The sequence below is a fragment of the Phyllostomus discolor genome, chromosome 8 (genome assembly GCF_004126475.2).
Source record: "Phyllostomus discolor isolate MPI-MPIP mPhyDis1 chromosome 8, mPhyDis1.pri.v3, whole genome shotgun sequence".
NCBI lineage: Eukaryota > Metazoa > Chordata > Mammalia > Chiroptera > Phyllostomidae > Phyllostomus > Phyllostomus discolor.
In genome coordinates this window covers 26,443,681-26,459,235 of record NC_040910.2, presented here as the reverse complement: position 1 = coordinate 26,459,235, position 15,555 = coordinate 26,443,681, and the positions used below count along the sequence as shown (strand labels likewise).

Sequence of the window (15,555 nt, the reverse complement as noted above, 5' to 3'; positions counted from 1 at the left end):
TTATAGGGAATGACATATTATGAATGTGTATATAAACCCCAGGTAACTGCAGCTTGTTCTTATAACTACTGATTTTTACTTGTACTCTTTTTTTTTAATGGGATGGTCCTAAAATATGTTTACACTCACATTGTTTGTCAAAAAAATAATGTAGATATTTTCATAAGCCTAGAATTCTTATTTAAAGTCTATATAATTCTTTGAATTTCTTAGAGTGCTATGTAAATAAGTGCTCATATATTTCATGGATCATTGATATAAACTCTGTTTCTTTAGATTTATTATTTTGTATTTTATATAAAAGGGCATTACGTTTCAGGCAAATCCATGATTGTGTGCCGATTACAATGATTTATCCTTTCTGTTTTCCCTCTTCTCCTAGTCTGCTCCCAGTTTTCAAGAGGAGTCTATGCCATTTTTGGATTTTATGACAAGAAGTCTGTAAACACCATCACATCATTCTGTGGGACACTCCATGTCTCCTTCATCACGCCCAGCTTCCCGACTGATGGCACGCACCCATTTGTCATTCAGATGAGACCTGACCTCAAGGGAGCCCTGCTTAGCTTGATTGAATACTACCAGTGGGACAAGTTTGCATACCTCTATGACAGTGACAGAGGTAAGTGAAAATCTCTCTATCTCTTGATATTGGTTCACATCCAATGCCTACACTTGGCACTTATATCTGATGTTACAGAGCTCCGTAGCTGCATTAAAGTTCAAGCACTACATGGTTCAATTTTGCTATGTAAATGAAAAATACAATTTGAAACCTGGTAACATATTTAGAAAGAAAACAAAAAAAATTGTGAATGTACAATTTACAGATATAGACTGTGTCAGCCCAATGCCCAGTTATAATGTAGGAAGCCCACATTAGCAGTTAAGGCTCCATGGTGACTGGATTACTAGCTCAAGGTCAGTAAAATGGATGCCTTGAAAACTGGTTTAAGTGAAATTTGAATTAATACATAAATAAGAACTTCTACAGAAACTCATAGATATTAAATATTTCCACATATAAAAGTTTTGCCAGGCAGGCCTAATTATTATTAACCTTGCTTTAAAATGAGGTCACCAAATCTCAGAGAAGTTAAAGGACTTGCTCGTGATCCTCCCACCTGTGGTCCCGCTGAACAGAGATTTTCTGACACTGTACGCATGGTTTTTTCGCAATTCTGTCTAATTGTTTATGGTGAGATGTTCTTGACTACCCTGTCAGTTGGGTAGGTATTAGCTAATTACACAACTTTCTGGGGAGGGGGGGTCCTTCCATGTGTCTTTCGTGTCTGTTCTTGAGAAGTTCACTATTAGCAGAAATTTAATACTTACATGTTGTAGAATCCCAGATGACTTAACCATTCCTGGGTCCACAATTCAGCTTCAGTAGGTCTGTGTACCTCCTCAAATCATATGAACATTCCATACACATGTTCATTTATGTAATTTTTAGAAACAGTGACCATAAGCAAACTGGAAAGGGTTAAAAAGCATTGCTGTAAGAGTACCTAAGTACTCTTCTTCAGCAGCCTGCTTCCTGGAATATTTAAAGGTTCAAATGAAAAGTAGAAACCTGTTTTGACCAAGATGGGGTGCCTTGTTAACCGGCAAGGGCAGACAGGAAGAGAGCCAGCTGTCAGTCAATTCTCCATTGATCAGTTTGTAGTCATTTGCTGCAGCGGGCCTGAGTCAGGAGTGCTCAAGCTAGGTGTCTGGTTCTCTGCCCCGTCCTCCCAGCCCTGACAATGAGAACACTGAGTGGAAAAATGAGTCAGCACTATACAAGCGGAAAAGTTTGCCTTGTCAACAGCTTTTTTTCCCGGACTTTGAGAAGGGAGAGCTTTGTTCTTCCCACGGGAAATGGAAAACTAAAACACAGAACTGTTTAATGTGAATACGGACTGCAATGTGCTGGACAATTCCAAACCACACTTTTTATTAATGTGATATCAAGGTTTTTAAAACTGATCCTAATCCTGGCCTTTCCTCTTGCTCTCTGCAGACTCCTGGAGTACCCTGTTATGCTAATAAAACCAGCCTGAAATTGGTAGTATTCCCAGTGCCTCCCTCACCCTTGCATCCTTTGATGTGATTTGCACTGAAACATATTTTATCTCTAGACACTGTTCTTTTCCACTGTTATGACTCCAGACCAGGCCACTGTCTGGAGTCATAACAATGAAACACATAACACTCTCATGTGTTTGTTCCCCCGTCTCTCCAATTCCACACTTGTTTTTTCTTGATTCAGTTCCACAAAATAACCAGAATTTTAAAATGCTTTTAAATGCCTCTCTGACCACATCACCCCCTTGCTTAAAACACTTCAGTGACTTTAAGATCTTACAGTACCTGGTTCCTGACAATTTACCCCACTGTTCTGCCCACTCACTCACGATGCTAAAGCCATCTAACTTTATTTTGCTTCTCAGATGCATCAAACTCTTTCACCTTGAATCTCTGCACATATCTCTAATTCTCTCTCCTCTTTCATGTCTGTTTATATAGCATTTATACAGAAGTGCATTTCATACTGTTATTCTCTTTCAAAGCAATCTCTTCTTTTCCTACATAGTGCTTATCACAATTTATAATTAATAGTGATGTTTATTCTTTGACCCAAGAAATGCTATTAATCTTCTACTATGCTCCAGGGACTGTTTTACTCACACAGGCTAAGCATTATGCATTTTCTGTAAGATCTGGCTAAAAGCCCCAGGAAGGCAGTACCCAGTACACTGGTATACAGTTCTTAACTGTACTCACAGTACTTACGATAATGCTGGGACAGAGTTGATATTCAATCAATAGTGGTAATCAGGGAATGAGTTTAGCCTCTGTGTATTTTTGGTTTGAGATGATATTAGAACCAGAATCTTGCTTGCTAAATCAAAAGATCTGAAGATGAATTCCCTTTATTGTTTCACAAAGTTGAAGGTGACATTTTTACATTAGAGACATACTTTGTCCTCACTGTGCCCTCTGGTTGAAACAGAACTTTTGAGAAAATTTAAATAGACAACAGCTGACATAAATAGAAAAAGAGAAACTCTAGTATTTGAGGAGAGAGACCAAAGCAAGCTCTGGGAAATGATCTGGTAAGATGTATGGATTTATAATATATAATTGTGAAAAGAACCCGAGGCATTTAAAATGATTTTGTTAATACTTTAGAATTATTAAATGAAATTTAGTGAGATAATCTCTAGTCATTGTATTATACAAATTGATTTGAGTTCAAGTGCATCATTGAGAGAACATTAGAGTTATAATAAAAATTACCTACCTAAGGATACATTTTCAGGTTTTCATCAAATAGCTGCTCATATTTTAATATGAAGAGTATTGCACTGGCCTTTCATCTGAAACTATTTTCAGAGATAAATGTGTAAGACTGAAAACAGTGGCGTAAGATTTGACCTTCATGTAGTGTTTTACCTGACCCATGGAAATGGGATTTTTTGCTATGTGATTTTTTCTTATTATTAATTGAATTTTAGCGTTGCCATTAAAATTCATTTATAAAAGTTTATTTAGGCATTCATCACATGACCTGGTTTCTTTCCTTTGGTTCTTAAGCCATGTTTTTTACATTGCAGGGGAGCACCTCCTCACCTCAGTGTTGCACGGTTAACAAGGCATCCGTCTATGCTCCCTTTACTCATAGTATGTGTGCTTTCAAAACTAGATCCCATGATTCCACCTCTCAGCTCCCATCTCTAAGGGCTGCGGTTTCGACTGATTTGGTCTGTTCTTCACGTGGTACTCTCTCCACTTCTGGAATTATATGCTGTTTTTTTTTTTAATTTTTTTTTCATTGTTAAACAACCTTTACTTTTCTGAGAGTCTAAGTTGATCTTCTTTTGCACAACATAGGGCCCAAGCATGCAAATGGCTCTCCAACATTCTTTCCTGAATATGAATTAGATGAAAAAGGCTTAAAATGTTTCTGTTTCTTCATTGCACTGCTCTTAACAATTAATCTTTTCCTGCATCCAACTACTCATCCTAGTGCTGAGCCACAAGTCCAGGAGAGTGCATCCAGGTGTAAACAAAACAGAACAAAGATGTCTCCTAATCTTTACACAGATTATCTTTGACTATCTCAAGTTCACTGGTGAGAGGAGGGCTGAAACTGTTCGCTGGGTGCTGTGTGACCTTTTAAAACTGCTGGTGTCTTCACGTTACCCAAGCTAAGTGGCATTGGCCTGGGAATACTTCATGACCCAGTGCTCTTTCCAAAAGCCCCATGGTATTCCTCCATAGTGAGTTGGTAGATCGATCTCCAATACATTTTAAACAGTAGAGCAATGGGGTTACCTATGTTAATGCTTTAAATATAGAATTATCTTTGAATAATTCTGTGCACATGTACTAAATTCGAACAAGGACTTAATCAAAATGTGTTTCTTATTTATCAGTTCAATGTTAGTAAGATAAGGTAGTAAGTACATTTCTATAGACAGTAGGTAACACCAGAACCAATGGTTTATGTCTTCATGTCTCGGTTTTGACTTTGAGCCACACCATTCTCCTAAAAGGAAACACTTTGATTCCGGTTCCAAGAAGACATCATGCATAGAATAAAAATTCTTCCAAATTATAATTTTTTTCAGATGTTCCTGGGAAAGTAAATGAGGGAAATATATGTTAATCTAATCTGGCCTAGGCATACTGCCATGATTTAGTGATCATGAATATTAACTTCTGTGCCTGAAAGATGAATAAGGCCGTGAATTTTAAATGGAACAAAGAAAATATTTTTAAGAAGAAAGACATGGTCTGAATGAAATATACTTATCTGCAGTAATAATTTTTTAATTCTGCCCATTAATGTCCAAACCAAGACATTTGGACTTCACCTGTTTTTAAACTGATGGATTTTCTATAAAACCTCTCACAGTTTTATTAACACTAGCTCAAAATGAGACTGAAATAATGCTACCAATACTTTCAGAGAGTTTTACAAAGATTAAAATAGGTTATAAAGCTATAACTAGTCTAGTAAAAACTAGGAACATGAGGAGGTAATGCAGTCCAACAATACTTTAGCAATTCTGTATTTTAGCCAAATGTCTGAGAATTTACAGGTTACTTTTAGACCCTTGTAATATTCTTTTTTTTTAAAGATTTTATTTATTTATTTTTAGAGATAGGGAAGGAAGGGAGGAAGAGAGGGAAACATCAGTGTGTGGTTGCTTTTTTTTTTAAGATTTTATTTATTTTTAGGGAGGGAAGGGAGGGGGAGAGAGAGAGAGAGACAGAGAGAGAGAGAGAGAGAAACATCAATGTGCGGTTGCTGGGGGTTATGGCCTGCAACACAGGAATATACAGGAATATACCCTAGCTGGGAATCGAACCTGGGACACTTTGGTTCCCAGCCCGTGCTCAATCCACTGAGCTACGCCAGCCAGGGCTTGACCCTTGTAATATTCTTGAGGTTGTTTTAGAACATATTTTAAATACATTTATTAGGAGGAATAGTTAATTTTCTCAACTTTTTTCTATTGTACATAAGCAACTGTGCATTTTAAGGTTTCTTTGTCCTAAGTAATTCAGTATTAAGAAATCAGTAACAATAACTCAAATATCTTGATACAGTAGTACAGACATTAGCGATGAATGATCAATACCTACCATTAGCTTTAAATAAGCCAATGTTCATGAAGAACTCCCATCGTTCATGCCTGTTTACATTCTGGATTAAGGGATGAATTGTACTTACAAAGATGCTTCTGTGCTAGTGAGCGTGAAAGAGAAAGAAGCCTCTCTCTATTAATACTCTCCTAATTAGAATATGGTACCAGGACCCCAAGATCATGAATTCATGTTATATTTTAAGAATTTCATCTTGCCCCAATAGTTGTAACATGCATTTTCAGTGATTTTTTAAAAAGATTTTATTTATTTACTTTTAGAGAGGGAAGGGAGGGGGAAAGAAAGAGAGAAACATCAATGTGTGGTTGCTGGGGGCCATGGCCTGCAACCTAGGCGTGTGCCCTGACTGGGAATCGAACCTGCGATGCTTTGGTTCGCAGCCCATGTTCAATCCACTGAGCTACGCCAGCCAGGGCCATTTTCAGTGATTTTTAAAATTTAAAATGATCTGATAATTTTAAAATCATAGGACATTAAAAAAAACTTTTAGTTATGGGGAATGAGGAAATCAAGTTGAGAGAGTTTGAGAGGGTTAGTTCCTATTACTGAGAAGAAGAAAACAAAGACTATGGATTACTCAACATGGGCCAGCAGTCTCTTCAAACTGTGAGTCAGATCATCCCATGGTTTGTGACGTACGTCCCTGTGCTTGGGAGATGATTTACTACTATTTAGTGTCTTCTGACAAAACTAAATTCATCAAGTCTGTTATACACTCAGCAGCTTAGCTTCTCAATAAATGGATTTTTTTTTCAGTTTCACAGGTTACAGAATATCAATTCTTAGAGTTTTAATAACAGAATTCACACCAACTGAGTTATTTTGACACATAGAATAAATGAGTCTGAAACTCAGCCATTTTGTTAAATGAATTCTTATTGATTTTATACATCATTTTCTCTGACAAGATGAGCTGCCAATAAATATTAGGTTTAGAAATATCACTTGATAAAACCCATTTACAAATAGTCATTTATATTTAAAATTCTTATAACATATATTGAAAGATAGGACAGAATGTCAAGAACATCAGCACTTGAAATTTATTTCAGTGTGTGGTAAAGTTCACAATTAAATAACAAGGAAATGAAATAGTTTATTGTCTGGAAGAAAGGAAGCCAACATGTAAATGCTGTAATGTGTGGATAGCACACAGAACATCATCCATGTGTGTAATGATTTTAAGGAAGTGACAAGAAAAAGCTGCATAATGACTGGAATGTGGAAAAGGAAAACCTAGACAGTAGGAGAGGGTTAGAAAATTAGCTTTTCTTCCTACTTGGAAGGAGAACTGGATAGATTTAATAACTGTGTTTAAGCATATATATAGCTGTTGAATTGGTCATGATGACCAGCTGTGTGTTCTGTCTTCACTGATGAGAAACAGGAAAAGGATCTGAAATGTATCATGGAAAGATTTAATTTACTTGCAGTGAATCACAGGTGATCTGTGAAGTTTGCAAAAGATGTTTTTATCACTAAAAGATTTTTTTATAATGGCATGTTATCTCTGTTTAAATTTTCCTCTTCAGAAATTCTTGTTTATATTTTTTGTTACAAAACTGGGTAGAGGAAACTGATTTTGTTGTTTTACCAAAAAAAAGTCACTTTAAGTTCAGTGTATAGTTCAACTCCAAATTGAAATAATAGTAATTTATTTTAAATTTTCACTATGGAATACTGTAAATGACAAAATAGGATAATATAAAGAACCCCCCAAGGACTGTTAACTCAGCTTTATTAATGACAAAAATATGAGGAATTCTGTTTTATTTATCTCCATTACTTAGAAGCAAATATCTAAGATTATGTCATTTTATCTGTAAATATTACAGTGTATATTTTGAAAACAACAAATATTGTGGTTTTAAACATAACCACAATATTATCATATATAAGCAACAATAATTTATTAATATCTTCATTTTTTTACACTCTGCTTGAATCAGAATATAAGGTCCATATATCATAATTGGTTAAGATATCGTTTAAGGTTTTTATAATGTAATGCAGAGTTATTCACTGAATTTTGATGATTATAACATTATGGTTTTTAGCATATTTCTCTTTGCTATGTATTTCTTATAAATTTGTAATTTTGTCATGGCTGCATGGCTTAGTTGGTTAGAGCATCCTCCTGTGTACCAAAAGGTTGTGGATTTGATTCCCAGTCAGGGCTCACACCTAGGTTGTGTGTTCAATCCCTGGTCAGGATATGTATGGGGAAAAAGCTGATCAATGTTCCTCTCTCACATTGATGCTTCTCTCTATCTCTCTCTCAAATCAATAAACATATCCTCAAATGAGGATTAAAAATAAATAAACTTACACTTTTATCTAGAAGCTTGATGAGATTCTAGTTTACCTTTTTGATGTGAATCCTTCCTAGATGGTGTAGAATATTCTCAGTAGGAGACACTTAACTTCCCATTGTCTCTTTTTGTGTTGTTAGCATCAGTTTTGATTGTTGACTCAATGCATTAATTCACTGGGTGCTGCAAGATGGTTATAATTCTAAATCTATATTCGCTTATCATGTATTGGCTGGACTCTTTCCAAAGAGAACTGCCCCCCTTAATTAATTATTATTCTGAGTGTAGTTCATATAGGAGACACAGGAAAACATTTGTCTCCCTCACTTCATTTACCAGTTTTCAATATAATAACTTGGCCCTCTAGTGTCCCTTCAATGGCAACCAAATTTTTAAGACAAAAAATCCTTACAAACTATGGATTTAAAGTATGTTTTGTATTTAAGTCTTTTGCAGTTATCATTATTATTATTCAAATTACCTTATCTTTATTTAAAGTGATCCTCACCAAATTGACTCCTGAGTTTTTTAACACAGTGCTGACAGTTTTGAAGAGCTCCCTTGATCTCTGGTATGACAAGATGTTCTAGGCCCTTCTTGTATACTCGTGGCCAATATAGAATTAATACCATTTTTAATGATATCTGTCAGGTTCAAAGAGTTTTCGACAACATGTAGAATGCCCATGTTTTTGCCATGATAAATAGATCTAAATAAATTTAGTACCTGAATGAAGCTTATAGAGCAATGTGATCACGTTAGGTAAATCCCACATTTTTAAGGGCAAAAGGGATCAATATTCTTTTGAGGAAGATGCAGGTCTCTTGGGAATCAGGAAGATGATGTGAAGAGTCCTGAATTCTTGTTGCAGCCTTGACTCTGTGCTGTTTACACAACAGACAGACTTGAGTTGGCTGTGAAGACTTGAAGTCATGTGGAAGACAGTCATGTACTGGTTTTCTAAGTGCTAAACTGTAGATTTAATTCAAGGAAATAAATTCCAAGTTTTTCCCTCTAAATTCTACATATGAAATAATGCACGGGAAATTGTAAACAAAAATAAAAAATGTTTAAGTTAGATGATACTATAAGCATAGTTACTAATAATAAAATATACTTGCATTTGGGAAGTTAAGTAAATGTAACAAATCTGTGCTAGAAAACTAACTCCGACCATCTGATTAATAGGTGAACATGTTCATTTCTATGGGATCAGTCCCAATAACAAAACTGATACAACAGAAGGCTGAGTGGGGGAAAAAACACTTCTGAGTAGAAAAATAGGAAGAAATAGAGATTATTGGCTATTAGACTCAAATAGACCCACATAGATTCATCTCACTGAAAATGTACTCAACTTCTGTTAATATGATGTGACAGAGTATCATTTATAATGAACATCCTTTTTCAATCTATAAGAGATAGAAATGTTTGTAATGTCTTTTGATTTCACTTGAACCAGAAATATTAAAGACAAATACCATATGATTTAACTTATAGGAAGAATCAAATGAGCAAAATAAACTAATGAGCAAAACAGAACCAGAGGCATGGAAACAGGGAACAGACTGACAGCTGCCAGAGGAAAGGGGGGAGGAGGACAATGGTGGAAAGAAGAGGAAGGGATTAGTCAAAGAACATGTATGAATGGGGCATGGACATGGATAATGGGGTCAGGATGGACTGTGGGAGCGGGGAGCGGGCTGGACAGAGGAGGGCAAAGGGGAAAAATTGGGACAACCCTAATCGAATAAACAAGAATAAAAAATAAATAAATACAATTTTAAAAAAGATATGCCTTCGTAATGCCCAAAAGATATTGAAAGAGCTAAAAGAAGGGAATACCATTCTCTCCTAAACTACAACTCTTTAGTCAGAACAATAGCATTTATATGAAATCTGGCATGAAATGGAAATAAGTAAATGTTGATCAAGATGATAGCTGTAGGTTTTTAGAAAAGTCAGCATCAAATTATTTGCACAAAAAGAGATCAGTCTTAAAAATATATTCCCACCCTGGCTGGCATAGCTCAGTGGATTGAGCTCGGGCTGAGAACCAAAGTGTTGCAGGTTCGATTTCCAGTCAGGGCACATGCCTGGGGTGGAGGCCATGGCCCCCAGCAACTGCACATTGATGTTTCTCTCTCTCTCTCTCTTTTTCCTTCCCTTCCCTCTCTAATAAATAAATAAATAAATAAATAAATAAAATCTTTAAAAATATATATATGTATATATATATTCCCATCCTAGCCAGGTAGTTCAGTTGGGTAGAGAGTCAATAGGACACACCGAGGTTGGGAGGTTTGGTGCATGGTCAGGGCACATACAAGAATCAACCAATGAATGCATATGTAAGTGATGCAACAAATCAATATCTCTCTCTCTCTCTCTCTCTCTCTGTCTTCTTTCCTTTCTCTAAAGTTAGTAAATTATATATATATATATATATATGTTTGTGTATATATGTATATTTATACACACACACACACACACACACATATATATTTGCTGCCAATTTTACAACACAATTCTGAGTATCTTATTATTCGATTATCTTTATCGGGCATCATTTTTCCTTGCCTTCCCAGGCCTATCAACACTGCAAGCTGTGCTTGATTCTGCGGCTGAAAAGAAATGGCAAGTGACTGCTATCAATGTGGGCAACATCAATAATGACAAGAAAGATGAGACCTACCGATCACTTTTTCAAGATCTGGAGTTAAAAAAGGAACGGCGCGTAATCCTGGACTGTGAACGCGACAAAGTCAACGACATTGTAGACCAGGTTTGCTATTCCCTGTTTTCTGATGGCACTAAATATAGGATATGTGTGCACTGTCAGCATTTGGAGTGGGTATTTGGGTAAAGTGCTTGAACAGCAGTTTTAACTTTGTGGTTTATTTAGGATGCAGCAAAGATCATCAATTAAATTATCTCTGGCTTCGGTTAGCAATAGCAGATGGCCTTCAATAATGCTGACACATCAGACTAATCATGAAATATAGTTGATATATAATTCCTAACTCACATTTTATACAGGTGTTGCCCTAAACTTTGATATTTTTCATTGGAAATCCAAAAGTTAATTCAGTTGAACTTCTTAGAGATAAAGAAATAGACATGTATGAAGTGGAAATAAGTCTGTGTCCCAAGGGAAAAGTGTGTAATTCATGAATTTTTGGTGATACAATGGGTTACTACAAACAGAGTACAGCACCATGTGTTGTCTATACTTTGTCTAAATGGGTGTATGCCTTCGGAAAAAGCATGTATTTATTTTTCCAAGAAGTAATTTTTTGTCTTATTTTGTAGATTTTGTGTCGTTCTCAAACCGTTAATCCATGAGACTGAAACATGTAGGAAAGACACATTGAGATTGTGTTCACTGTTTGAGAAGTAAGGTAGATAGAGGCATTTAGACCGTTTTCAAGAGTAAGACGATGCCAGCACTAAGGAGGCTTTATCTGTGCTTACTAGACCACCTTGCTTCAGTTTATGGTCTTTTAGAATAGGCAGTAGTATATTAGGACAAAAATAAAATCCATTCTGTTTATAGACAGGGTAAGTGACCACGGGTGGTAGTGAAGCAGCATCATGACTTACTAAAATCTCCTTCACTGGCCATCTGCTTTTTCCCCTAGCTTATGTGTGTGTAATTTGTAAACACTTTTGATGGTTATAACATAGTTGATACACAATATATTACACATACATATATACATAATATAGTTGATATATATTACACATACATATATATGTATATTCACACATTGCACTAGTAGTCACAATAACATATATACACACACACACACACACACACACACACACATATATATGTATACTGCTAGTTCCTTGGAATAATATACAATAGGAAGAAAAACACACAATTATGTATGCATGTGTTAGACTTTCTAGGCTCTGAGGAGAACATTAGATTCATTAATTTGTATAATACAAAGCATGTTGCAAACATAAATGTGGATGAAGCTCTAATCACACATAATAAATGCATCTCTCATAAGATATTGAATAACTGAATAATGTTATTTTCCTATATGACAGAACTAAATGATGTATGCCAGAAAGGTGAACATTTCAGTAGAAAAATCTTGACAACTGTCTCAGGAGAAGAAATGGGGTCATTTTTTTAAACCTGAAGGTCTTTTGTTCAAATGGGAACCGCAACGACTTATTTGAATTTCATAGGAGATTCTCATTTAAACTGAATTGCACATTAGTCTTGGTTTAAAAATTTAAGTATTCATGAGTTATTATAATAAATGTTGGGGAAGCATGTATGAAAATAACTCTTACCAAAATTAGAAAAGAGAAACTACAAGAGAAATTGGGAATATATGGAATGTAATGTTCAGAAGCAATATGATCATGATTAAATACATAACCATTTGCACATCCACTCAAAAGGTACAGAGTATTTCGTACATGTATATTATTTGTATTTTCATAAGACACTCTTGAATGCATTCAATGAATGTATACAATGGATGATAGCATTATTCAACAAACATTTATTGAGGACATCCTCTGTGTCTGGAATGAGGGATGCAAAGAAAGGTAAGAAAGAGTGGTGCCTCCGCCCCATGAACTCATTGTTTAGAAAGGAAGAAAAATATACATATATAACAACACCACAACATTACCAGTGATAGTCGCTGTGGTCTAAAGCCATGGAGGAGGAAGGATATATCTTAACATGGGCGGGATGATCTATGAAGAGTTCACATATGGGTAGCATTTGGCTCGTTCGGATTCACTCATTTATTAGTCCAGTAAATTTCCCTGAGTGTCTAATGTTTACCATACAGGCACTGGAGTAGATCCAAGAGAGTAATAAGCAAATTGGGCAAGGTCCATCAAGGTGACTATTCATGCTGTATTTACAGAAATTAATGTATAATTATGTTAATGGCATATACTATGAGTGAAAAGGACAGGCTGTTATTTTTCTAAATTACAGAAAGAGATCATTTAGATTGGGAGATCACAGAAGGCCTTCCAGGAATAGAGTCAGCCAGACAAAAAGTAGAGTCAAAGAAAGGAAACACTATTTACTCACTCTATCAATACTTAGGAGAGAGCAGAGATGTGCAAAACTTTATATTTATAGTTGCTTACAGTTAGTAATAGAATTAAATTTTGTTAGACTGTGAGAATTTCATCACTGGATAAAACCTGGAGGCACTTATTTCTAGTGCGATTTAAGTAGAAAACAGACTCAGCCATGAAAAACATTAAGAAATCAACATAAATTTCTATTGTTAGTATAACATTAATGGTCATTATAAAGCAAAGACTATGATTGTTAGTATGGCCAACACTAAATCTTATAAAAATGTAAGGCTAATAAATGTTCATATCCCCCCTTCAATGAATACTAAACTCCAGTAGGAATTACTGGTGGAACTATTTATATTATGCTTTTCCTTAATCCCAGAAGAAACACATTCATGATTCAAAAAGTAGATTGAATAGTAAACAGCAGTAATAGATGTCTGTAGGAAATATGAGGGACATAATCAACTCAATTCAGATGATGCTAATTAATGTATTTTTTCATTCAGAAAGATATCTTATCTTCAAAATTCTCCCTTCGATACAGAGGGTTCATTTTCTTGGAAAAGGCAATTTAGTTGTGTTACATAAAAACAGGTTAGAAAATATAAATCCTAACTCCCTTACAAAGAGCTACCGCTTAATATCACAGTGGTATATGGTAGAATACTTCCTAGGATTTTGCCTTTGCTCTTTAATTAAATGCATTGCTTTGGAGCACCTGGCTTTGCCTGCAACAAGGGAAAGTCTGGGAAGTCTTCTTTGGGAGGTAACATTGGGCTGAGATTCATTGCACCTTAAGACTGAATAAGGCTAATAATATAATAATGGTGAGAGCTTTGCAAGTAGAAGAAACAATGTGTAAAGCCCCCAAGGGATGAAAAGAAACCTTTTTGTGTATATACAAAAATACTAAGAAGGCCAGAACACTCCAGGTCAGGGAGGGGGAAAGGTGGGGCTGGAAAGCTTGAAAGACCATTAAACTTCGTAGCACCTGGAGGATTTTGAGTTGTTATGCTAAGAGCAATGGGAAGCTGCCAAAACTGCAATCAAGGGGGGCAGTGGGTGGGTGGGGGGTAATTGTTGGAATTTTTGTATGTGGCCCTGGCATTTCCTGCTTTCCATCAGTGTGACTGTTTTCTTACAAATAAAAATTACATTTGAATATCTAAGTGTCAGGACTGCAACATGGTCTTTTTATCATTTACTCTCTTCGTAACTGATGTAGATCAGTGAAAAGTCAAATTGATTCAGTGATGTCCAAAACTGAGCATTACCAAAATGACCACTTGTCCCATAACGCATTTATTTTGCCATTGATTTTTGACTTAGATTTGTGGAGAAATATTAGCTTCTCTGATACTTTGCTGCCTCAAGCTAGAAATAATGATGTTTATTGCAAGTAAACGATAAACACTTCAAGACTCTTAAGATACGAGTATTATTTTATGGATCCATAAAAGAATTCATTTATATGCTTATTATTATTCTTTTTAAGGATAGGTGTGGCTATAAACTCTTTATCTTTGAATGTAGCTGTGTGAGTATGAAGTCTCACACGTGTTGGTTTCAGCTGTTTCATGTTTCATTTCAAAAACAAAAACCATAGCTTTGTAGGAATAAAATTATGACATGGATTCAACATGTTTTTGGTTTTACATTTCTTCAAATCTTGTGGCTTTATTTTCACTATTTTTGTTTAGTTATTGACTTTGAAAGAGAACATGTATTAGGCACTATAATGTATTGTCACTTTTTTTCTGAGAGAAATATTGTCTAGGGTTGATCATTATATTTCATCAAATATGAGTCATTGTGGAGCATCAAAAACACAGATGTTAATATTTCATTTTTTGAGTCAGGTCATAACATTAGTAATTTTACATTTATATGACTAACACTTATTAAATAATCATTTCTTTATCTTTGTTAGGTTATCACCATTGGAAAACATGTTAAAGGGTACCATTACATCATTGCAAATCTGGTAGGTGAATCAATTAATATTTATTTTAATGCAGATTCTTATTAATTAAAAATTTTGAACAGGCAGCATTTATGAGTGGTATTTATAAAAATATATTTTGATTACATTGTTTGATTAGCAGTGATAATATATTTCTGAATTTATGTTTAGATTTACTTCCTACTTTACATTTCCTAATCAATTTCCTGTATTATAAGTGATGTAAAAATTATAGAACAATATTTGACAAGCTTTCTAAATTGTCTTAGGAGACATATTTTACTATGGGAAAATTTTCAAAAATATATAAAATTTAACTGCCCGAATTTCCTCTTGTTTCTCACTGTAACTATATTTTATAAATGTTATTCTTTACCTATTCCTTTGAGGTTTTAGCACATGTAATATTTGAAATAAATGCGAATTTGTGCAAATGTGTTAGTAAAAATTAAATCTGGAAATCCCTAAAATTTAATACATGACATATTATTTATTTATTATTTACTACTACTATATAAGCAACACGATGAAAAATGGATTTCT

The 15,555-nt window shown here is 34.9% G+C and overlaps 1 protein-coding gene across 12 annotated transcripts in view; it reads left to right on the top strand.

Moving 5' to 3' along the window:
* The window catches only part of GRIA2 (glutamate ionotropic receptor AMPA type subunit 2), a 126,931-nt gene that overhangs the window by 64,467 nt on the left and 46,909 nt on the right, over window positions 1-15,555 (top strand). For all 12 annotated transcript variants that reach the window (XR_004904610.1, XR_004904611.1, XM_028519221.2 and 9 more), the window contains exons 3-5: window positions 383-622; window positions 10,562-10,758; window positions 14,980-15,033. Coding sequence is in view for 10 of the 12 variants with exons in the window: in XM_028519221.2 (XP_028375022.1) it covers window positions 383-622; window positions 10,562-10,758; window positions 14,980-15,033 (491 nt within the window). In the remaining 2 variants the exon portion in view is untranslated. The remainder of the gene's footprint in view (window positions 1-382; window positions 623-10,561; window positions 10,759-14,979; window positions 15,034-15,555) is intronic.